This window comes from Gracilinanus agilis, chromosome 4 (genome assembly GCF_016433145.1).
Source record: "Gracilinanus agilis isolate LMUSP501 chromosome 4, AgileGrace, whole genome shotgun sequence".
NCBI classification, from domain to species: domain Eukaryota; kingdom Metazoa; phylum Chordata; class Mammalia; order Didelphimorphia; family Didelphidae; genus Gracilinanus; species Gracilinanus agilis.
The window spans coordinates 476513778-476538820 of NC_058133.1; the positions used below are offsets into that span (position 1 = coordinate 476513778).

The 25043-nt window shown below is 41.4% G+C and overlaps 1 protein-coding gene across 1 annotated transcript in view; it reads right to left on the bottom strand.

Annotated features, from left to right (window-relative positions):
• Positions 1-451: 451 nt before the first annotated feature.
• The window catches only part of POGZ (pogo transposable element derived with ZNF domain), an 81242-nt gene continuing 56650 nt past the window's right edge, over positions 452-25043 (bottom strand). Inside the window, exons 4-19 of the mRNA XM_044672690.1 lie at positions 18430-18605; positions 14477-14585; positions 12950-13240; positions 12647-12841; positions 12053-12159; positions 9393-9730; positions 8962-9116; positions 6197-6297; positions 5603-5749; positions 4180-4314; positions 3865-4037; positions 3547-3687; positions 3254-3313; positions 2945-3057; positions 2630-2654; positions 452-2512 (exon numbers count right to left, since the gene is read on the bottom strand). Coding sequence (XP_044528625.1) covers positions 859-2512; positions 2630-2654; positions 2945-3057; positions 3254-3313; positions 3547-3687; positions 3865-4037; positions 4180-4314; positions 5603-5749; positions 6197-6297; positions 8962-9116; positions 9393-9730; positions 12053-12159; positions 12647-12841; positions 12950-13240; positions 14477-14585; positions 18430-18605 — 3920 coding nt within the window. The 3' untranslated portion in view covers positions 452-858. The remainder of the gene's footprint in view (positions 2513-2629; positions 2655-2944; positions 3058-3253; positions 3314-3546; positions 3688-3864; positions 4038-4179; positions 4315-5602; positions 5750-6196; positions 6298-8961; positions 9117-9392; positions 9731-12052; positions 12160-12646; positions 12842-12949; positions 13241-14476; positions 14586-18429; positions 18606-25043) is intronic.

Genomic DNA, 25043 nt, shown 5'->3' on the forward strand with positions numbered 1-25043 from the left:
CCTCAGCCGTTAGTTACTTTTTATTTACTCCAGGTCCCCACATCTCTAGACAAGAGATAAGTCTGTCTTCAGGAGAGAGGGAAGGAGCAGAGGGGCAAGAATGGGGAATGGGAGTCAAGTATTCACAAACAAAAGAGAGAGCTTATTTACTTTGTGAAAATTACTTTTAAAAATCCAAAAAAACATTCTGGATAATTAGAGACGGTTTCACGCATTTTTAAAGCCACAATTATATCTAGGGTCACTGCAGAAACCAACATCTCTGGGGAAGGAAGGAGAAAAAAGGTAAATGGGAGAGACTGAGTTTGGTAATTTTTTTTCATCTTTTTTCCCTTTTATGTATAAAAAGTGTTAAGACCACAATGGAAAAAAAAGATTTATATATATATATGTGTGTGTATATATATATATAATATATCATTTTGTCAGCTACATAATTTTGTCTTTCTCGTCTTCAGAAATGGTCTCACATTGACAATGGTTAGATAGTATCATGCCCAAAGACATCAGCCGCACAATTTAAAAAAACCAAAAAACAGAACTATGATACAGTTGAGGTAAGAGGGGAAACAAACCAAAAAATCATTCACCCTTGACAGATTTTTTTTCTTTTTCTTAAGTTTCGTTGGAAAAATACCAAACACAGTGATTTAAATTTTTTCTTTTTAAAAAGTCATGAAAACCTGTTTTCTGTGGAAGTTGAATGGCCTCTGGCCAGCTCCTCAGCTCAGACACGATCTGCTCCTTTCCTTTACTTCAAAGGGAAGTGTGACCCAACACCAGGAGGTGGTGGAAAATTTAAAAACTGAAGTTCCTGTCCCCTTGTACCTTACCCCCTCCCTGGGACTCCTCTCCTCCTCAGACTTCCATCAAATCCAGGTCAGCCTCTTCAAAGCCATAGAAAGACTCGGTCTCACTTTCCCCCTCGAAGAGCTGGTGCAGGCTCTCGGGCTCCGTGACCTCTTCGGGGGACGGTCTGGACTGGGGGGTCGAGGCCGCGGGCTCCTCCTCGGTCTGCTCCCCGTTCAGCTTCAGATGCTCCTCCAGAGAAGCGATCAGTTCCTCCTGCATGTCGGCGTTCCGTGTCGGTGAGTTGGCGGTGCCGTCGGGGCCGGGCAGGACGCTGGCCACCAAGAAGGACTGCTGGACCAACTCCGGGCAGTCCCCGATGACCTCCAGCACCTCGGCCAGCCAGCAGAGCACCAGCTGAAGGAGGATGTCCGAATCGCACGTGCCGTCTGCCATCTCTCGGGCCTGCTCTTTCCATTTCTTGTGGATGAAGTTCTTCACTGTCCTTTTGATGCACACGTCCAAAGGCTGGATCTTGGAGCTGCAGCCCGCGGGCACCACGGCGGGGAGGGTGCTGTGGGAGCTGAGCATGGCCAGCACCTCCTCAGACAGGTGGGTGCGATGGCAGTCCATCACCAGCATGCCCTTGCTGCGCTGGCACGCCGTGTGCTTCTGCCACACCCGCGAGGACCACAGCTCCATGATCTCGTCGTCACTGTAGCCGCTCTCTTTGGCCTCCAGCAGGATAGACTCCGGCACGTTGGTCGGCTGCTCCATCTGCCCCCTATAGAAGACCAGAGTGGGAAGGACGGTGCCGTCCGCCAAGATGGACAGGACGACGTCACACCACGGCTCCCCCGTGCCCACTGTCTGCAGGGCGTTCTCCTTCCGGTCATCGCTGCTCAGCACCTCGGCATCCAGAAACAGGGAGATCTCATCCACGGCCACGATCATAGAAAGAGGCAGGTCCTGGGTGTGAATCTGCCGCTGCACAAATTCGATGAAGAGCCCGGCATTTTCCGCCACTTCCTTGGGTAGGGTATGAGCCACCGCCCGGCGGGCATGCGGGGTCAGGTGATGGCGGAGCATGAACCTCACGGCCCACTCATAGGAGATCTTGAAACCGCCCTCCAGTGAACGCCCAATTTTGGTGGCTTTCTGGAAAAGCGTTTCCTCGTTGACAGGAAGCTGCTGCTCCCGCTGGGTCAGGACCCACTCGGCCAACTTCTCCTCAGCTTCCAGGCTCAGATACTTGCCCTCCAGGTTCTCTCCTTGGGAGGCCTGGAAGCGCCTCAGCCAACGCCGAATGCGTCGTTGGGGGTTGCGGAAATGCTCGGCCGCCTGCTCAGTGTTGCAGCATAAGGCAAACAGTACCACTCGCAGCTTCTTTACGGACAGCTGCTCCTTCTTGCCAGCCCCACCGAGGCCCCCGGCTGTTGCTGGCTCAGGTTCCGACATAGCGAGGGCCCCTTCGTCCTGCTCGTCGAGACTCAGGCCCTCGGAGCCCTCTGCGTGCAGGAGAGCCGCTGCTGCAGTCTGGGGGCAGCCAGGGGCTGACGGAGGGGTGAGAGCTGCAGATGGTGCTGAGAGCAGCTGGGATGGGGGTACAGGGGTTTCCCCAGACCCAGGGGAGGCACCCACAGGTTTCACAGTGGCAACTTTGTTGTGGGGGAAAGCAGAAGGGTAGGTGTTCTTCATGCCCCGGTCATGGGCCTGGCCATGTCTGGAAGAAAAAAGAACAAAAAAGAAAGTCCTTTGTTGAATAACAGAAGAAATAGGGGGGGAAAGACCCCAAATACTCATCACTGAAACAAAGATGCCCAGGAAGGGACTTGGTTACCTGGAGTGGGAAATCCAAGTCAGTCCTGCAGAATGAGAAGGCAAAGAAGACAGTTAGTTCACTTCAGAACAAGATCTTTTCCCCACACTGAGCATCAGTAAGAGCTGTGGCTTGAACCTTAAACATATACCACCATAAACACATGCTGGCCCACATGCCTGGCCCAATGGTTTACTACAAAGACAACATTCTCTGATTTAATGCAGCAAATCCCAGGCATTAACTGAGGAGGGGACATCGGACGCCAGCTGGAAATACCGCTGCTTTATCAGCATTCTTACATTCTGTCTGAGCTTTTTCTCCTCCCCGACTCACCTCGTGGCAGAACATTGCTGGATTGATGCGATGGATTGAAGACTAGATGTTTAGCCATGGCGTCTCCCACAGAAGTAACAAAGACGCAAGAAGAACAGGCCAGTTTGATTCCACTGAGGCAGAATAAAAGGTAGCATTAGCAAAGAGAGTAGAGACGCTGGAGATGGCGTCGGGCTTCTTCATTCGAGTGGGAGAAATGAGCTCCTTTTTTCCTATTCTCTCTCCTCCACCATACCTAACACCCCACCAAGAAAATATGAAGGGAAAATGTCTCGGTAATAACATTATAAACATCGTGCTTGCTCTTACCTGACAGAAGAGTTCTTAAACAAAGCCAAGTACTTGGGACTCTTCCGTGGAACATGATTGCTGAGACACAAAAGGAAACGGATATTTAGATGCCTCTTCCGCCCCCTCCGGGCTCCACTCACCTTCCCTGATCCCCTTTTCTACACAAAGGCTAAGGGACAAGTTTAGAAGGAAGCCCCGACGCCTAGCGGAGGAAGGGGCAGATCGGAATGAATTCTAGAGAGCTTCCAATGCTAAAGGTGGGGGAATTCGAAGGGGGGTGGTGGGGAAACAAGTCTGATCACGTGGCCTACTTGATCATGTGGTTGGCATAAGCTCTGGAGCAGCAGGTGCTATAGCGACACAGTGAGCAGTGAACATAGGTAGGGAAGTGATTGGGGAAATCTGGGATCTCAAAGCTGCACTCCAGGCACGTCTGCCGGCCCATAACACTCCTGCTAAGAGAAAGGAAGAATCTTATTAGTGTTGGATGAACAGAAAGCTGGCTACGGGGGTTCCCCATGTGAGGATTTGTAAGACCCCACAGAAAGGCTGCCAAACCACCTCGGCTGCTGGCAACCATTCTACCCAACCAGCCCCCACTGGCCCAGCACTTAGTGGAAGGCGCTGACATTTTCTTGACGGCTTTCTTCTGGATGCTTCGCTGGACGGGGGGATAAAGGAAGATGGGTAGAGGGTCTGCTGGGGTAGTCACAGGGGCTGCCTCTTGCAAGGCATTAGGTGGTGCATCATTTGAGGATATGGGCAGTGTTCGTGGCTGTCCTCGAGATGCCCGAATGGTCACCTGAAAATGAGCAAAAAGAAAGTACATTTAGGTAGATGGGCTGAATCTTGGTCAACAAGTCTGAGGAAGAAGGATGAAATGTTCAAATGCTGACCATCTCCTCCCCCATCTTTTCTGTAACTCTCAGTGACAAGTCCTTTACCTTGGTGCCAGGTTTCAGGCCTTCCAGTTGCTTGGGCTTACGGAAGGTTTTGTGATGCTGGAGTTTGTGCTCTATTTTGTCCTTGGCAAACAGAAACTGCAGCCGGCACTTATTACAGTGATAGACACTCTTCTTCTGAGGAATGAGAGACATTAAAAAAAAAAAAAAAACAACAACCCAAACCAAACCAAACTAAAATCAAAACAAACCCTTAAGGGCCCAAGCTAAGAGTTATTCCCTGGATAGAGAGAGGGCAAGTCAAAAGCCACCCTACATTTCACACCCATTTACTTTGGTTGGGAGTTTTGTTTAAGAGAGGAAAAAAGGAAAGGCCCCTGAGAACAGTAACTGAGGCAGGGAATCACGATCTCCTCTTCCAGAGACTAGACCAAGAGATGGCAAACCTTTTAGAGACCGAGTGCAACTCTCACACGCATGTGAGCCACCCCCTTACCCCAGACAGGGGAGGGAGGAAGGGCTCCCCCATGGCTGCTGAACAGAGGGGCAGGTGATGTGAGAATGTCCTCAGGTGCATATGGAGATGGGGAGGGGAGCAGCCTCCTCTGGCACACGTGCCATAGGTTCACCAACACAAGACTAGACTGACTCATAGGCTTGTCATCATCTCAGTTCTTTCTGAAATCTCAATTTCTCTACCTTAATAACCTGGACAAAGTATATAGGATCACCTGAAAGCTCGCTCTGAGTAGGGACTTTTCCTTCATTGTATTTGTATTCCCAGTTTGACTAGCAAAGTCCCTGGCACCTAGAAGGCTCTTAGTACATGCTTGTTGATTGATTGATTGATCTTATTTGATTCTGACAAAGAGAGGGCTCCTACTGTTGAAGTGCATCTGAGAAAGGGAAGGAAAGGAGAAAGGGAAAGGGAAAGGGATAAGCATTTATATAGTGCCTACTGTGTGCCAGGCACAGTGCTAAGCTTTATAAATATCACATTTGATCCTCACAACTCTTCCAGGTGGTGTTATTATAATCCTCATTTTATAGTTGAGGAAAACTGTCAAGTGACTTGCCCATGGTCACAAAGCTTTTTAAGTGTCTGGGGCTGGATTTTGAATTTAGGGTTTCCTGACTCTATGCCCAGCACTCTGTATGGTTCTAACAGATGCCTCATAGTATCAAAGGTGACAGCATTGCTTGCAATCTAAGACTGAACTATGAAGCTTTAAGTCTTGTTTGACATGCCCTAGTATGGAACATTAAAGTTGGGTCAGCAATAATTTCTGGGGTCCCTTGTTTTGCCTTTTCTGTAAGGCCAAAAGACCCAGCTGAGTCCAATCAGGATACTGAATATAGGGGTGGTATATCTTTCAAGTGACCAAGACTAAAACAAATGTGTCTGCCTAGTCAAGCTTTGGTTTTAGCATTGGCAAAGTACGAGGGAGAAGCAAGAGAAAGTTACCTGGTGCCTCATGAAATGCTGCTGGAATGCGTTGCCATTTTTGAAGACCTTCAGACAATAGGGGCAGAGCAGATGCCGGGTGTCCTCATGGATCATTCGAAAATGACCATCCACCTCTGAGTATAGTGAAGAGCGGTACTGACACACCTGATCACAGGGGGATGGGATAGAAGGTCAGAGGTTAAATGTCCAGGCCATGGCCAGGAAAGGTGGCTAAGCCCAATCCCCAAATAGATAAAACATGTAACAATGCTGGGAAAAGAAGCAGCTCTCCCAAAGAGATAAGAGACCCCAGTTATTGTTATACCTGTAGACAAGTAGACTAAGCTTAAAAAACCCTATGAGGGTGTCTTAGGCTGACAGACACACAGAAGAAGCAGGGTCAGTGAGGAGAGGCAGAAGCTAGAATTTTGGGTCAGAAGAAGACCCTCAAGTTTCCTTCCTGGGTATGAATGTTCTGAAGGGTCAGGTTTTGAAGATGATACTTCCCTCAAGACCTAAGCACAGTGCACATCTACTGCCTGGAGTGTCCCCCTCCCCCCCCTCAACTCCCACAGTGGCCAATGAAAGATGGGCCAGAAAGTAAATCAGTACCTGGCAAACATAAGGCATCTCCCCAGGCTTGTGGGTGTCCTTCATGTGCTGGAGGAACAAAGGCTCACTCTCAAATGCCCACTCACAGATCTTGCACTTAGCTGTAAGGGGGAAGGAAGGAGTGGGAATCAAGAGATCAACCCAACAATCTTCAAACCCTCCATATTTTTCTTTCATGGCACCTTCACAGAAATTTACACCAACATTTCTCCAGTCCTTAGTATGTGCTAGGAGGGGAGAAAAGTATTATCATGACCATATTGATACTCTGAGTAGAAGTTAGAGGCAGCACGATACAATGGAAAGAGCACTTAGCCTTGGAATTGAGAAGAGATGAGTTTGAGGCCTGCCTGATCATGAGTGAGTACTTTCATCCCTCAGTCACTCTTTAAGTCTGTTAAGAAGTTGGAGATCAGTGGCCCAACTGCACCAAAGGAGAGAATGTCAGTTCTACACAGACAAAATCACAGGTTAGAACCAAAAAATAACAGTAATTCAAGGTTATCAAGTCCTTTGAATATTTGCTTTCTAGTCAATACTCACTAAGTGCCTCTTCTAAGAAAATATAGTTTTGATCACAATTTATAAATCTAGTTCATCAAAGCAAAAGACAAATTTTGATTGAACAATCCACATATGTCTCAAGCCACTGATATCAGACTGGTTTCAATTAAAATTCCTAAAAACAGGAATAGACAAAAACACAAGAAAGTCAACTATACTCAGGACCTCTACTTTCTTCTTACTTTTCCTTTTTCAGTTTGTGCAGTCTGGCTCCCCACTTCATCATTCAGCAGAATCCAAAATGATAGCAATGATAGCTTCCTTATTAGCTCCAATGGCCTGTTCTCAGTCCTCATCCTCCTTGGTCTTTCTGAAGCCTCTGACACTGTCCATCACCCTCCTCTCTCCTGGACACTTTTTCACTCTGATGTTTCATGACATCCTTTCTTTGGGCTCTCCTTCATGTTTACTCCTTCTAAGTCTCCTTTGCTAGATCTTCATCTAGCCCTCTAACTGTGGGCAAACTCAGTCCTTGACCTTCTTTTCTCCCTCTATTGTATTTTTCCTGGTTATCTAGCTCATCAGTTGCCATGGATTCTGAGATCTATTTATCCAGCCCTAACCTCACTCAACCTCCAGTCTTGTACTGACCCTATCCTGGGTTCTCCTTTCTTCTCCCTATCAACTAAAATCCCACTTTCTGCAATTAGACTTTCCTAGTGTCCATGAAACTTAGTCCTTTCTCTCTATGTAGAGGTGGCTGGGTGGCACAATGGATACAGAACTAGTCCTAGACTCAGAAAGACATGCATTCCAATCCAGCCTCAGATACTTACTAGCTTGTGTGAACTTGGGCAAGTCACTTCTGTTTGCCTCAACTGTAAAATGGGGATAATATAGCACCTACCTCCCAGAGCTGTTGTGAGAATCACACAAGGTAATAATTGTAAAGTGCCTGGCACACAGTAGGCATTAAATAAATGCATGTTTATTTCCTCTGTGATCATCTCCAGTTTTCCTGTATATACACAGATGTTTGCATGCATGTTGTCCTCCCTAATAGACTATGAGCTCTGGGGCCAGGGATTGTTTTTTTCTTTGTATCCTTAATGCTTAGCACATAATAGGTGCTTAATATAAATGTTTCTTGACTTGACTAAACTAAAAGATAAGAATGGCGGGGTAGGATAAACAAGGGAGAGACATATTACTCAGAAGAAGCTCTTCTTTATAGTTTTTGTTTATGGCATGTTCAATAAAGCAAAAATCTTGTTAAAAAATGAAAAGTAAATGAATTTTTACTATGAATAAAGTAGATGCGTACCAATTCTTGCTGTATAATAATAAAGATTAACAGTCTGAAGCAAGTGAAACAGCCTGTGTCTCCACCACTGGGCAAACTGTCCAGATGGGCTCAGTGAAACCTCTTTCCTTCCATGGCAAAGCTGGCAGTTCTTGACTTATAAGATCTGATTTCGATTCTTCAAAATAGCACTCAGGCTGCTCTACACTCTTCAATCCTCATCCCTTCATTCAACAAACAGTTTAAGTAAGCATCTACATATATAGAACGCCAGGCACTAGAGGGGAGATTACTCCAAGGAAGCTAGGTCTTCCTCTCTGTCCTGTAGGGTTCTTCATCCATGTCTCTGCATCTCTTTTCTCATGCTTCCATTCTCTAACTTATTTATCCTTATTTTTCATCTATCCAAATCCAAATGAGATCTTCAGGATCTCATTCAATTCTCATTTTCTGAACTCTCTTGGCCCAACCCCCAATTTCTTCTTTCTCTGAAAATGATGTGTGCCACATAATTTGGCACATAAACATACTGTTTAATCTTCTCATCATCTATAGAATCTTCTGATTATTTCATACAGAAAAATACTCTCTCTACAAAATGAAATACTCCTTAAGGTTAAGGCCCTTGTCTTAAATTTCTTTTGTGACCTCACAAAACTCCAAGCCAGCACTAGCCTTGGTGGAAACGCCAAACTTTGATGAATATTGAAGCAAAATAACTAACTGCCCCCTCTACTACAAGGGGTGAAAAAAGATTATCCCACACATACTGCTTTAAAGGCTCCATTTAAGGCCTCATACTTCCAGGGCATGAAGATTAATCCTATAAGATTGCAGGCTATAAATGAAGAATCTGAATAAAATTTAAACTGAAAACATGCCCCTTCTATGCTGATCCCTGCCCACACATTTGTGTGATGACGGCTGCCCAGCAGCCTAAGGCAACTCTAATACTCACTGGTAGACTCGTAGGGACTGTGAACATTTTCAAGGTGGCACTGGAGCTGGAAGGGAGTGGTAAACTGGCGGTAGCAATGCTGGCAGATGGTGTGGACATCCACCTCACCGTTCTGTTGGTCCAGCTCCACGTGGTGCTTCATATGGTTCATGAATCTGTAGGGTGGCATGAAGAGGAATAACAGGTAACATAACAAGTCCTAGAAGCAGGGTCAGGGTTCAAAAACCTTATTCACAGAACAGAAATTTCCCCAGACTATGGACAGATGTCTGTTGAAGAAGATTCATTGGCTTCCCTCCCTCTTCCAGGAGATTCCTGCTAATGGGGAGAGGACCTCAGCTTTCTTGCTGCAAGCTCTACCTACTTTTTATGGAACTCAGCAAAAATAAACAATTAGTTATTATGAAACTTAAAATGCAACATGAACTTACCGGATATTGTTTTTAAGCCTTTTTGTGCAATGTGGACATCGAAAGGATGTGGGCACCTTAGGAAAGTTGAGGAGCTGGCTCACTCTGCCGCTATCCCTTCCATAGTAGAAGTCATCCACTAGCATGATGAGCTTGCTCTGGGTGACATCACCCGAATTCTCCATAGGTTCCGGGGCCTTGGTAGGTGGCGAAAGGGTAGGAGCAGGTGTAGAAGAGGGTGTTGAGGGCATGGGAGCAATCTTCTCTGGGGATGGTGGCTTTGCTGCTGATGGGATATTGGGCTCTGGATCAAGAGATTTTCCTTTCTTCAGGAAATCAACCAATTCTGGGCAGCAGTACTACAAAGGAGATAATAATCACACCAATTATTTTTGGTCAGCACCACTGAGATAGAGCATAGTAGCTCAGAAGATTTTAGTCCAAATCTCACAAACTCCATCTAATAACTGAAGAGTTTTACGGGACTCCCTGTTGGCTTTCATATTTCAACTTCTCTTCCTTCTGTATATATTATCTCCAAATGCTCCCTCCCAAATCCTGACACTCCCAACTACCCATTATGTGTGCCTCTTTGAGCTCTCTTTCAGACATGAGAGGTTGGCATAAGCATCAGGTTCAGAGTTGGGACACCTGGGTTTAGATCCTGATTCTGATTATAGAACTAATCATAGCCTCTGCTTCTTGAAATGGGGAGCATAACATTTGCACTATCTGCCTCACAGAGTTGTGAGTAAAGTGCTTTTTAAGCCTTCAAATGCTCTACAAATGAATTTATTATGATCATGATCACCATACTTTACCCTTCCCCTAAGAGTTTTTGGTACTATAACTTCTTGATGTAGTACTTCCTGGCATAACCAAAACAGAGAATCTAAGAGGAGGAGGAGACTCAGACGTTAATGAGTCTAATTCCAACTTATTCAAGGACCCCTCTCTCTAAAAAGCCTCCAGCAAGTGATCATTTGGCTTCAGGCTCAATGGAGCTCAGTGGAGGGAAATCTATTACCTTTCAAAGCAGTTTGTTTTGCTTTTAGAGAATTAGTAGCTCTTCTATGTTGCATCTAAAAATCTGACCCATGGGATTCTACTTCTAGAAGAAATTTATTCCATGAAAGCCCTTTAAATGTTTGAAAGATGACCATCATGCCCTCTTCTAAATCTTCTCTTTCCTAGGATGAACATTTCTAATTCTCCCAAATATTCTTTGGATGTCAAGTTTATCCTGGTTGGCTTCTTGCTCTCTTCTGGACACACTGCAGCTTTTCTATTTTCCCTAAAATTTGGTACCCAGAATTAAGTGATATTTTAGATGTGGCCCAATCAGGATATAGGACAGGGGAATGAACTATTATCCTCTCATACTAGATACCACTACTTTCAAAGCAGCCTACAAATGATTTCATTAGCTTTTCTGGCTGCTATGTTAACATCACTGATTCATTCTAAACTTGTGATCCATTAAACTCCCTGGATCTTCATCATAAAAGCTATTATTTAGCCAACAATTTCCTTTCCACCCTATATTTTAAAGTTGTTTTTTGAATCAAGTATAGAATTCCTATTAAGTTTTATGTAATTTGATCTGGCCCACTATTCTAGTCAGCTGATCATTTCAGAATCCTGACTTTGCTATTCAATGTGTTATTTATCCTACCAAGTTCCCTGTCTTCCAGAAATTTGTTAAGAAGGACACTTATGTCGTCCTCTTAGATACTGATCAAAATACTGAACAATGCAGGGCCAATAAGAGATTTCTGAAGGACTATACTAGAAACCGCCCTCTAAATTGACATCAGCTCAATAATTAGGTCTGGCCATTCACAGCAAGTTCTAATATGCTGAGTCTTTCCTGCCTGTTATTCTACCTTACCCATAAATGCAGCATAAAAATACTATCAAATGCACTGCTATAATCTAAGTCTCTTATATCTACGGTGTTTTCTCAAATATACCAATCTAATTACTCTGTGAAGAAAAAAAGAAACAAGATTAGTCTGGCATGACCAATATGCCATTAAGCCAAGATGGCTTTTAATGACCACTGTTTTCTTTCCTAAAGTATCTGAAAGTCATCCTTTAACATAATGTGTCATAAAATTTTAGTAGCATTTGAAGTTATATTCTTTGGTTTGCAGACTCAACTTATACGTTTTCCCTTTCCCAAAATATTCTAAAGATGACTGAGTGGCTCAGCAATCGTATCTGCTAGGCCTCTTAACACTTTAAGATACTGTTCATCCAGGCCTAATTATATGAACTCAAAGAAGACGGCAAGATGTCTGTCTCATCTACTTTGGGTTTCTAAACCATTTTTGTTACATCCTTCAAAGAGCAAAGAAAAGATCACTCTCCTTGGAAGAGAAAACAAGAGGAAGGTCCTGGGTCATCTCTGGAGAAAGACACTAAGTTAAGTACTAAAGGAAAAGAGTTTAGGAAATGTGACTTGGCAGAAATGTTCTCTAAGAGACTTCAGGTTTTCTGCAGATTTTCTTTGATGGGGCCTTATGGGCCTTCCAACAGAGAAATTTTCATCTCTTCTCCAAGAGTTAGAAATAAAAAGAGATGAACTCTTTTCTCCGCTAGGCCTTTGCTCCCAGGTCCCCTGCTTCAAGCCACCTATAGTCCTTTAAGGAGGTTCCCAGTATAGAAATATCACTTACACACATGTGGCCTCTTAGAGCTTCAGTAACACGGAACTGGGAATTACAGCGGGGGCAGACTTTCCGGCCACCATCTTGGAGATCAAATGTTGGTACTGGAGAAGTCACTGAAAATGAAAGGAAAAGCGGGGGTAGTGATTTGAGAATATGAAGTGCACTGATCTCAGGAGAATGCTTCCTGGAGGGGACCAGGGACCAGGGACCAGGGACCACTAAGTTTAAAGGACCTTCCTGTTGCCTTTTTCCTTATTTCACTACACTGATCTCAAGCTGATACTTGTATATACCTGTACTCACCAAATCCAACTTTCAGAACTGTGTTCACTGACCTTCATGAAGTCTTCTCTAAGCTCACCTATCCAACTCTTACGGCAACCCTCCCCTCAAAGAACTTACATGGTTTTATGATGGCTTGCTTATTCATACTTTTATATGTGTGGCCTATCTCCCACAAAGAATGTAAGCTTCCTGAGGGCAGGCACTGTGCCTACAGTCTTCTTTTTAATCTTCCCCACTATGCTTAGCAGAATGCTTTGTGCTCAGCAGGTATTCTATCAGTGTTTGGACTGACTCATGATCTTTCAGGCTATGTACCTTTCAATGCTGATGCCTCAGGTCCGCTGGTTCTCTGAGAGCTGTGGGCAGGGCTGTTGTTGGACACCACCATTGGCCCAGGGCTCTGGCCCAGGGAAGGGATGGTGTTGAGGGTATTCACCAGCTTGGCCACCTCATTGCTATTCTCACCTGTCACCCCAGGTCGCTTGACAGTGACAAAGCTGACAATGCTCACTGCAGGCGGAGAGGGGAAGGAGGGAGCTAGGTTTGCCAGATGATAATCATCCGTTCTCCTGACCCACCCCAATCCCTGCTTGGCCACCCCCAATTCCCAAGCCTCACCTAGCTTGGGATTCGGGGCCTGGCTGGACTGGCCTGGTGGCTGTACAGCCAACTGCCCCAGCGAGGTCGGCTGCGTGGCAGTGGGAGTGGTTGAGGTGCTGGGAGTGGACTTGGTCTGCTGAGACTGGGACTGCGGGACGGTGCTGCGGATGGTGAGGGTAGCTGGGATGACCGTGGTAAAGGTGTTGGTGGTGGGCCTCACAGGCATCGTGGAGCCTGGCCTCACCTGTGTCATCTGAGAGAACACTTGAGGAACTCCAACTGTTGGCTTAACAAACTGGGTACCTGGAGCTTCAGAAAAGAAAAAGAAAACAAATCACCAACTTCAGTCAATTAACCAAACATGTATCACCTCCCTGACTGCTTGGAAATACTGGGACATGGGAGAATTCCTTCTTTCAGTTGCTTTTTTGGACTTATCAGAGGTTGCTACAAGTTGCTGAAAAGATTCCTGAGACTTCAGGCAGCAGATCTACTGATAAGAAGTGTTAATCCAACTTCCTTTTATTTCCATCACATAACCAGGAATAGTTTGATTCTAAGTAGGGAGAGGTAATGAGAGGGAGAAGAGCAATGTCAATCAGGTACCTATGAAAGGAATCTTTTGGCCAATTGGGCCTAGTGGGGTAGCCTCTAATTTAGCAGTAGAAGGTGTTACAGGGAAAAACACATAAGCAACTCTAGGAATTAAGGAAGGAAGCATGGTATGGCAGAAAAAGGAGTCAGACAATCTGAGCATGAGTCCCACTTCTATTGCTGACTAGCTGTGTGGGCTTTTTGAGCTCCAGTTACCTCATCTATAAAATAAAAGGGCTGGATGAAATAATCTCTAAGATTCTTTCCAGCTCCAAACTCTAATTCTGAAGATTTCAATACCAGCTAAGAGAATAAGTTTTAACCAGAGCTTATAGTACATGGCTAAAATAACCAACTCTATCTGTTTGAAGTGGAGTAAACTAAGAAATGTTAATAGTACTAAAACATCTGATAAATACTAGGGGAAAGGAATTAAGGATAAGTTGGTCAGGCTGAAGTCTGAACCCTATAGTATAAAGAAATATGATCTAATCAATGACAAGCTAAAAATTTTAACCTCAAAGGGAAAGAAATTCACTTTATTCATGTCCAAATTCAAAGACAAAGGAGAGTTTTTATAAAACCCAAAGCCATAAATGGAGACACCTAAAAAAATATTTCAGGAAACCAAAAATGGAATCCAGGTATTAACTGAATGTTCCTGGAGCATGAAAAATCTAGGAATTGATGGAAATGAGCAGCTGAAGAGACAACAGGGCAAACTGTATTTCAGTGCCTCATGAAAGTGGTAAAAATCCAAAATAATTAAACTACCTTGCTGGTTAAAGAATATCTTTAAAATTATGTATGTTTTTGATTCATTCAGATATAAATTATCATTCAGGACATATTAGTTGTTGGTTTTTTTTAATTAGCCTACAGTAGCCTAAAACAGTAAAAGGAATCTCTTGATATTATTTTAGTTCAAGTGACTGAATACTTTTTCCTTACCTGGGACTAGTGTAATTGGTCTAACTGTTTGGCCTTGCTGTACATTCAACACAATCCCAACCTGATTCATTGCATTTTGCACAGGCCGAACATTCCTTACAGGAAATCCCTGTATTAAAAAGCAAAACAAACTTTAACACGTGAATACAAATCAATATGGACCAGAGATTGCCCAGGGATCAGAAGCTAGGTACCAGGTGATATTTGGGTCCAAAACGATTTTCAAACTCATGTTCTGAGATTGAAATTTTTATTGAATAAGACGGACAGTTTGGGGACAGCCTTAATAAATAAAGCCTATTTAGGTATATTACTTAAAGAGACCTGCCTTCTGAGGACCTAAGTCTAGAAGGCTTAGACTAGTCCTTAAAAATGTAAAAGCAGAAAAGGAAAACTAAAGCCAACAGCAACCATAAGAATGACTCAACAGGTCAACAACCATAAGCCTAACAAATTGTTTGAAAAATCCACTTCAAAGGCTATAAACCTTTGGCAGATTTCAAAATGAGATTTCTAGTAATAACTCAAGGAGCCTGGGGTCTATGGCAATGAGAAGCCTTCACTTGGCCCTCAGAGTTAGGCTTTCTATTTTAGCTCATCATGTTATTTATTAATAACAAGTATGTTCTCTTTCTACATTTATAAAAACTTCTTTTTTCCAATGATATCCACATGTTATGGTTCACTTAACAGGGAACTCCAAAATTTGCTTCAGGTAATGAAGAAAGCACTGAAACTAGCAATTTCAACAAATTGTAGAGAAGTTGAGACACTCTAGTGTAATACATTCTAATCTAGACTTTGCTACTAATTTGTGTGCTAGCTTCGGGCAAAACAGCAATCACGTTCTGCAAAGCTATTTATTCACTGATACATCAAATTAGAAAATAGTAATATTGCAAACTTGTAGAAGAAATGGAAGAAAGACGAATGACTCTAGACTGGGGTTGGCAAACTTTTCTTATAAAGATAGAAAAATATTTTAGCTTTTATGGGTTAAGAGGAAAATTAAGGATACTATGTAGATACTTCTATAACTAGAGAAAAAACAAGTTTCTACAAAATTTTTATTGATAAAATTAAAAATATGATAACAACAATAATAGTAATACCAATACAGGTCAACTTGATGAGAAGAATGAACTTTTTTCTTGGGGAATAACACTTTATTTCATTGGCTCAATGTTAAGTGTTCCCTATCATTAAAAATCAACTGCAAATATTCATCCATTATTACTAATCTGTAATTTTATGCATTTCATCTTTGAAAAATTGTCTTTTCACAGATAGATACTACCAAATAATACTGACATCGATCCATAAGATATGATTTTAACTGGGCTTATTCTCACTATCAGGTTCTTCTCTTAATTTCTGCCCTTTAGCATGCCATTGTATAGCAAAAAAAAATATTTCCAATTAAAGGTTAGGTGGAAGCAACTCCATTACTGATTCTGAAATATTTCTTTTGCACTTGCAATGAGGTCAGAAAATGAACTGTAGTTTGAGCTCAGGAAATAGGTTTGCTACAAATTAAAGAGGGAATGGAAATCCCGCTTCTTGTCTGAACTTCTGACAGCACAGAAGTATAGTAATAATGGTAATAAGAACAACTAACATGTATATAGCACTCGCTAGGTACTAAGTGCTTTATACAAATATGTCATTTAATCCTCATAACAACTCTGAAAAGATGCTATTATTCCCCTCATTTTATAGGTGAGGAAACTAATACCAACTGAGGTTGAGTGATGTGCCATGGGTCACCTAGTTAAGTGCTGAGGCCAGATGTGAGCTCAGGTCTTCTTGGCTCTACGCCTACTCTACCCCACTGTTCCACCTGGCTGCCTTTGACATAAATAAATATCAAGCAGCTTGATATTACATGTAACTCAAGCAACATTAGTTGTTTTCAAATTGACTTTACTGCAGTTTAAGTTTTGCATAAGTGCTATTCTGTCATATAATTTTAGGCTGAATTCATTAAGAAACATTATCAAGTCTGAGGCAAAAGCTTATTTCCACAGTCATTCAATATTCAATAATATCAAGGGCAGTTCTCATTCAAAAAATGTTGATCTTGGCCTTGTGATCTCAAAAAATCATGCTAAAATTTTACTCCTTGTAAGCAACCGAACTACTGAGTGACAGGGCAAGTTAGGATATTCAGCTTCTATTTCTGACAGTAGTTCATAGAATTGACAAATGACAATAGTTAAGGCCACGAGAACAAATTAAGTTCATTACTGACAAAAGATTCAGATATTTTCCACAAAATACTTGCTGATGAATAACAAGATGAATAAACACCTTTTATTTTCACCAGCTTTTTAAATTTGTCCATCTAAGCCCTTCATTTTATCACCATCTACATTGTAACACATCTTAGCAAGATTTCTAGTTCAGGTTGTATTGAATTAATATTTTTTAAACCTCTTTGAAATTATTCTTCCTTGTAGTTGTTTCATAGAGGCCAATTCTTCAGTCACTTTAGACACCAATAATTCCTTGAATAAACAATAACTTACCAGTACTGGTAACATCAATAGTCAAGGAAAACCACTCAGAATCATTTGCCTTGTTTTTTAATTGACTACTGATGCTGCTCCCAATGTCCTCAACTTTACAGGAAGATGAATAATCAATCAATCAATCTCAATCTCAATCTCAATCTCAATCTCAATCTCTCTCTCTCTCTCTCTCTCTCTCTCTCTCTCTCTCTCTCTGCCTGCCAAATTCGAATCTAAGACTTCCTATCTCCATGCCTGACTCTCAACCCACTGAGCCACCTTGCTGCCCCCATAAACAATAACCTTAAACTAGTTTATTCTTTCTGGACACATTTCTTTGGTTGTAATCAAATGTGATTTAATGAAGTCATCATCAGTGAATGGCTTTCCTTACTGGGATAACAAATGAGCCATTTAGAAATTTTACTTTGGTTGTAGCCTTATTTTCACTTATTTTTATCAAGAAATTCTGTTGATGAGACATTCCACTTTCTGGTTTGTTTTGTTTTGTTTTGATTTTTTGGCTTCCCTTTCCTAAGAGTGGGGAATAATATGATGAATAATGGTAATGTCATTTTACTGAATAATGGTCATTGTATTCTTTTAGAACAGCCATAGGGCCACTGCATAATAAACAGTGCTTTGACATCTTAATTAGATAACAAAATAATGCCTTAAAAGTGCAACATTTAAAGTCCACTTTTCCTTTCTTGTTTTGACAAGATGAGTATGCAATAATAAATAAAATAAACGTTAAGATGTGGCTATACAGGTGGCACTTTTGAGTAATAACTATATCATTGCAATTTGTAGGTGGTGAGCACCAGTGCAAGGAAGGGAATGAGAACACTAACACGTATATAGCACTTATTAGGTGCTAGGCACTGTGCTAAGTGCTTTATATAAGTAGGTCATTTAATCCTCATAACAACCCTGAACACCAGAGTTGGTCTCTTTTGCGTCTACTCAATTCTATGGCACAAAAGCAGCCACAGGCAATATAAAATCTTTTTTAAAAAACCCTTACTTTCTCTTAGAATCTATACTTAATATTAGTATCTATGTACTAATTGATACTTAGTAGTAGCATCTATTACCATGACAGTGATGAACTATTAGTGCTAGATACTAAGTATTGATTCTAAGGCAGAAGAGGGCTAGACAACTGGGGTGTAGTGACTTGCTCAGTGTCACACAGTTAGGAAATGCCAATCAAGAAATATTACTCTTGATTTTCCTCCAACCATTTAAATATATAAGAACCATTTTTAGCTCCCAGGCCACATCAGAACAGGAAGCAGGTTAGATTTGCTGGGCAGGCCATACTCTACTGGCCCTTGTTCTGGATACCAAGGATCCAGACTGAAAATACAGTTCCAATGTGGCCAAGTACATTTCCCCCACTCCTTTACCAAATCAGAAAAACACTGAGGGCTCATTTACCTGTGTAGTGATGAATATGGGTTGTGAGGTCACTGGGGAACTAGTAACATGGTTGGCATTCTGCATGACCTGGACAGGCCTCAATACTGGTTGAGTGACCATAGTGCTCAGACCTGAGGCTGGATTCTGTGTCAGGATGAGTGGTTGTCCACCTTGCTGAACCAAAGGATTGCCTGCTAAAACATTAAAGAAAAAGTGAGGGGGATATATAAGAAAAAATGTCAAATTCTTCAAGTTTCTTCATCTACGTCAATGTCATTGGAAAAGCCATAGTTTCAGATAGGTACTAGGTCTTTTAGATAGGATGACACTACTATTTCAATTTAACTGTTCAGATAAGAGGAAAAAAAAATTCTATGTAATCTAAATGGATGAGTGTCCCAAAAGAGTGTCTCTGATGATCAACAGAGCAAAATAGACTAAGGAGGAATCTCAATGATGCCTCTAATGAAGATAAATAAGTAATAATAGCTCTCAATGTACCTTTCACCTCAGTTTTAGAGGTCAAGTACTTATGATAAGGAACACTACATAGAATGCTGATCTTGGCTGCCATGTTGGTTGAGTTTGGTTAAAATTTTTTTTTTCTCTTTTCTTATTCAGTGTTAAAAAGGACAACCCCTCAGGGAGGTGAAAAAGGGAAGAATAGATTGGAAAATTCAGGTAATCTAAAACCAAAAGTTAAAAATAAAAATTTTAAATAATAGCACATAATTATATAGCACTTAGAAATTTACAAAGTGCTATGAATACCTTGGGAGTAGATATCTTTTTATTATTTGTATCCCCAGTTCTTCTCATAGGGCCCAGCATATAATAGGCATTTAATAAAGGTCTCATGACATGATTAGTTGATCTCGTTTGATCCTCAACACCGACCTTGTGAGGTTGGTGTGATGATTATCCCAACTTTTAAAGATAAGGAAGCTGAGCCTACCAGAGATTACCTCACTTGCCCAGAGATCACAAAAGCATAAGTGCTATCTATAGAGTCAGGATTCAAATGGAAGTTTTCTTTTACTCCCAGGGCATCACTCTATGAGTTATATTAAAACCATTATATATTATTGTCAACTTCTCTCTAGATTTTCAGAATACTGCTCTCTCCTAATTCTTGCCCTACCTGTTGGGATCCTCCTTTGCTGTATGCTCTAGATTGTGTCCTCCAACCACAGGTATCTCCCAGGAGTCTGTCCTGGGTCCTCTTCTCTATAATTACTACTTCAATTGGAAGTACCTATGGATTCAAGTATCATTTCTATGCTGTCCATTCTCAAATCTATCCTGCCCTAAACTCTCTGTTGACCTCTGATCTCCAAATGCCTTTTGGACATTTCCAATTGTATGTCCAGTAGATACCTTAAACTCAGTAAGTTCAAAACTGAACTTATTATTGTTGGGTCCAAACTCTCCTTTCTCAAATTTCCCTATTACTGTCATGGGTGTTACCATCCTGCTAGGTCCTCAGTCTCAAAATCTAGGTCATTCATGTCTTTTCACTATCTCTCACTCTTCAAATCCCATTGCTAAGGCTTTTTGATTCCACTTTTGCACAATCTCTTAAACAGGCCCCCTTCTCTCCTCTGAAGCTGCCACCCCTGATGCAGGCCCTCATTACCTCATACCCAAGACTACTGCAATGACCTATTGGTGCGTCTGCATCCTTCAAGTTTCTCCCCATTCCAGTCTGTGCTTTATTCAGTCATCAGAATGATCTTCCTAAAGTGGGAGTATGATTATGCCATGTCCCCACCCTTTCCCCCTTACTCAATAAACTCTAGTAGCTCATTATCACCTCTGGGATCAAATAGAAAATCTAGTTTGTTTTTCAAAGCTTTTAATAGACTATTCTCCCCACATCTCCTTCTTAACCCCCCCCCCCTCTTCCCATAGCCCACCCAGCTAAATACTCATGATCCACTGACACTGGCCTCCCCATTGTTCCTGGAACAAGGCATTCCATCTCTCAAGTCAGGGCATGTTCACTGGCTATCTCCCATTTCGAGAATCCTTTACTTCGTTTCTATCTCTTAACTTATGTCAGTCATGATAATAGTCAATGTTTATATAGTGCTACATGCCAGGTACTGTGCCAAGTGCTTTATAATTATTATCTCATTTGATTCTTCCAACATCTCTAGGAAGTAGGTATTAGGATTTAACAGATAAGGAAACTGAGGCAAAGAGATATTAAATGACTTGTCCTAGGTAACACAGCTAGTAAGGCTGGATTTGAATTTTAGTCTTTTTGATTCCAGACCCAGTGTTCTGTCTGCTATCTCAGCTAAAATCCTACCTCTTATAGGAAGCCTTTCCTAATCCCTCTTAATTCTAATATATTCCCTCTTTCAGTTGTTTCCTCCTTGTCCTACCTAAATCTTGTTTGTATATAGTTGCTTGCATTTTATCTCCCCTCATTAGATCATTAGAACATGGATGGCATGTCTTTTGCCCTTTTTTAAATATTTCCAAAGATACAAAGTTCAGTTTTGAACATGGTGAGTTTAAGGTATCTCCTGGACATATAGCAGGAGATGTCTGAAAGGCATTTCAAGATCAGAGGTCAGCAGAAAGGGCTGGATAATTCTTAGTACAGTGCCTAGCGCACATAGTAGGAGCTTAATAAATGCTTACTGTCAACATGTCTAAAAATTTTGATAAAAATCACATGCAACATGGTCCTGTATAGAAGACATTTTCCATCTATTTTAACTCAATTAAACTCAACTTCACCAAGGATTAATTTAACAGCTGGGATGATCTAACTTTGACAATCAATAGTTAAAACAAGACCAGGAGAGCCGTGAAGGAGAAATATCCTGCATCTTAGTCTTAGTTGGAACTTGATTCTGAATTGCCAGGAAAATGGTCATCCTCCTAGAGTGAAGGACAATGGCCTTTCACAGAATGGCAATAATAAGACTGACAGGTCAGTTTCTTTTAATTACACCAGGACTGATAAAGCAAAATAACTTATCAAAGTTTTAAATTAAAAAAAAAAAAGGATTAAACCAAAGTGAAGGTGTTATAACTGTGGAAGATGACAATTTCATGAATAATAAGGTTAGTTACTCAGAATTTTAAATTCCTTACCTGGGAAAATAGTCATTCTATAAATGTTTTTAAAATTCTTTATTTTGTAACCCTAGGATTATTCAGTTAGATTAAGTTCAGGAAGTCAGTATCATAACAGGCTAAAGAGTTGTATGAGCAGAAGATAGCCTTGGCTCCTTGCTCTTTAGGAAAAGATACCTGGTAGAGGGGACAGAATGCTGCACTTGTGGTCAAGAAGAACTGAGTTCAAATTCTGAATCTGACATAGTTACTAGACTTATGAACCTGAATAAAGTCACTTAACCTCAGTTCCCTCATGTCCCGGAAGGATAATAATCTTTATCATCCCTATCTTGTAGGCTATGAGGCTACAATAAGACAACATAAAGTACCTTAAAAGTACTCTATTTATTGCTTTATATATGTAAGGATTAATCTTAATCCTCCATACTTGCTGAGGAACACCAAGAAGAGCTCGGGACATTTCAGTTGCAATCTCTTGACATAAAAACACAATTTGTGAATTCAGCAGATCAGCAGGAGTGTTTGTAACTGTTTGGCAAAGAACACACAAGTTGACAGGTGTCACCACAAACACACCACACGGAGAGAGAAACAGGAAGCTTGTGAGGGGGCTAGTTGAGGCCTGCTCCCCGCTGTGATAATCACGGGGTCTCAGGTTTGCTAGAGGACTTGACCTTTCCAGTTTATGGGCCAGCAGATGCCCTGAGGTTGTAGAAATCGACATATTCATGAAACAGCTGGCACTTCCTCCATAATGACCAAAAGCCAAAAGGGCTTCCCCTCCAAAATAAAATATAATAAGACAAGTCCCTGAATTAGAACACATTGGTGGGAATAATAACGTATAAAGTATTGGTTGCTGGGGAAGAATCTATTGCTGGTCACCTTGAATTTTAAGAAACTTAAATTAATAGCTATTGGGAGATAATAAACAAATAAATATCTAACTGAAGGCATGTAGGAGGAAGTTAAGAAAAGGAAAATACTAGGCTTAAGGTATGTGTGTGTAAAACAAAATAGACACAATAGTACAAAACGAAAAGCTACAAAATCAGCCTACATGTACCAATTCCATTTCTAAACCACAATCAGAAATCAAAGCTAAGCCAAAAAAGAGCAATTGATCATATGAATCTGTTTGTCCACAAAAGTTAGTAATAGTAGCTACTGCTCATATTTCTTTTACCGCTTATGTGAAATCACTAAGAATTTTCAAGTCTAAGAGCCCCTTAGTTTTAATGCAGCATGGCAATTATTCTAGTAGGTTCTACCAGCTGGAAAGATCTTGATTAAGAGGTTCAGCTTCAGGCCACGTTATTTGTCTTCTAAGAGCTTAAGTACAGAGAGGAATCATTAAAAGACTGACCACCAGGGTGGTTTTTTCTTGGTCACAACAGCTCATGAAGACTATCTATTACAGTAAAGATTAAATCACTAGTCCTTGAATTAACAGACTACACAAGTTGAGATAAGTGTAAATTTCTTTTTACATCAAAGGCAACTGTTTTTCACTGGATTAAAATTCCAGTTGAAAAATGTTGTTTTATTACAACTAGAGGCAATGTTCTACTGTATTTATGAATCTGAGGATTAAATAAATTATCCAGCCTTTAAAAGAGATTGTAGAATTAATCTGGAAATCAAAAGATAGTGAACTATTTCCCAGATATCATCACATACAAGCACTTTACTATATATGGTATTCTAACATTAACAGAATTATTGACTATAGGGGAAAAAAAAGCTCTACAAATGCTCTTGAATTTAGGTTACCTAAAGCCATATTTAAACTTTTAGCAAAGTGCTGGGATTATAGAGGTGGGGAAGAGTTTAACTCCCCTCAAAATAAGATGAAATACACATAATAAGGGATACATACAATGGAAAAGTAAGCCTATCCATAACACACTGATAAGAGAAACCACCAGTGGACAACTGGCATGGTACAGTTTTTTCTTTTTTTAAACCCTTACAATCATCTTAGAATCAATACTAAGTGTTGCTTCTTTGGCAGAAGAGCAGTAAGGTCTAGACCAGCGATGTGCAAACTTTTTAAAGAGGGGGCCAAAGGAAAGGAAATGCTCATCTGTCAGTCTGTTTCTAAGGCAACTCTTTCGAAGTTTCATTGTATTGTATCCTACTCATTGTATTTGTCACATTAGGAATAATGTAGCGTGGCCAGATAGAACATTTCAGGGGGCCGCATCTGGCCCGTGGGCTGTAGTTTGCCCATCACTGGGAGAAGAGGGTCAAGTGACTTGCTTAGGGTCACAACTGGGAAGTGTCTGAGGCCAGATTTGAATTTGGGTCCTCTAGACTCCAGTCCTGGAGCTCTATCTACTCTGACACCTTGCTGCCGCTGCTGCCCCCACTAGTACTTTCTTTCTTTTTTTTTAAACCCTTACCTTCCATCTTGGAGTCAATACTGTGTATTGGCTCCAAGGCAGAAGAGTGGTGAGGGTAGGCAAGGGGGGTCAAGTGACTTGCCCAGGGTCACACAGCTGGGAAGTGTCTAAGGCCAGATTTGAACACAGGACCTCCCGTCTCTAAGCCTGACTCTAAATACCCAGCTGCCCCAACCCACTAGTACTTTCAAGATACAAAAAGGGGAGGGAAAGGGAGGGCCTTTAACTCAATGAGCTAATCCTCTATGAAGTATTTGCAGTAAAACATGGACAAGACTCACATAGATGAAGACTATGAAGGGTCATAATTAGATTTGGTAGAGAGAACACAGTTACAAATGAAATCCTTGATTAGCCAACACAAAGAAGGTTCTCAAAAATTTTCCAAGAAAAATAAGTTTCTAGCTTTAGACTAGATTTTCTTCAGTTTGACTTTAAGCAAACTGAAAACATTTAGGTGAACAAGTCGAGAGATTGACAAATATTTGAATTCACAATGAAATTTTGCTCTAAGAAATCAAGACCCTCCAATGAGGCAGTTCTCCACTGTGAAAATGACAGAATCCTAGGGTTTAAGAGAGTCTTGATGGGGTTGGCTAGCACACTGCTCTTCCTGAAGGCATAGGGTGTGATTCATTCAGCTTTAATATCTTCAAGAGAAAGAGATTCCTCCATGTCCTAGGCTCATTTTGGTGTAGAGTGTGATCTTTCCCTCTCCAATTTAAGACTATTTTATCCTCAGTAGATACACTATTTCCAGTGATCCACTGGCATGGATAGTGTGCAGGACCTGGAGCCAAGAAGACTCATCTTTTTGAGCTCAAATCTGGCTTCGGACACTCACTATCTGTGTGATCCTGGTAAAGTCATTTAACTCTGCCTCAGTTTTCTTATCTGTCAAATAGGCTGGAGAAAGAAATAGCAAACCACTTCAAGATCTTTGTCAGGAAAACCTCAAATGGAATCATGAAGAGCAGGACTCAAATGAAATGACTAAACAACAGATTTGAAACAATCAAATTACTTGCAATTAGAAATCAATTTTTTCTTTACTATCTCTTGGCCTTATTCATTTAACAATTATCTACTGAGATAATGCATTATGCCACATAGGCTTCATGAAACCTATAA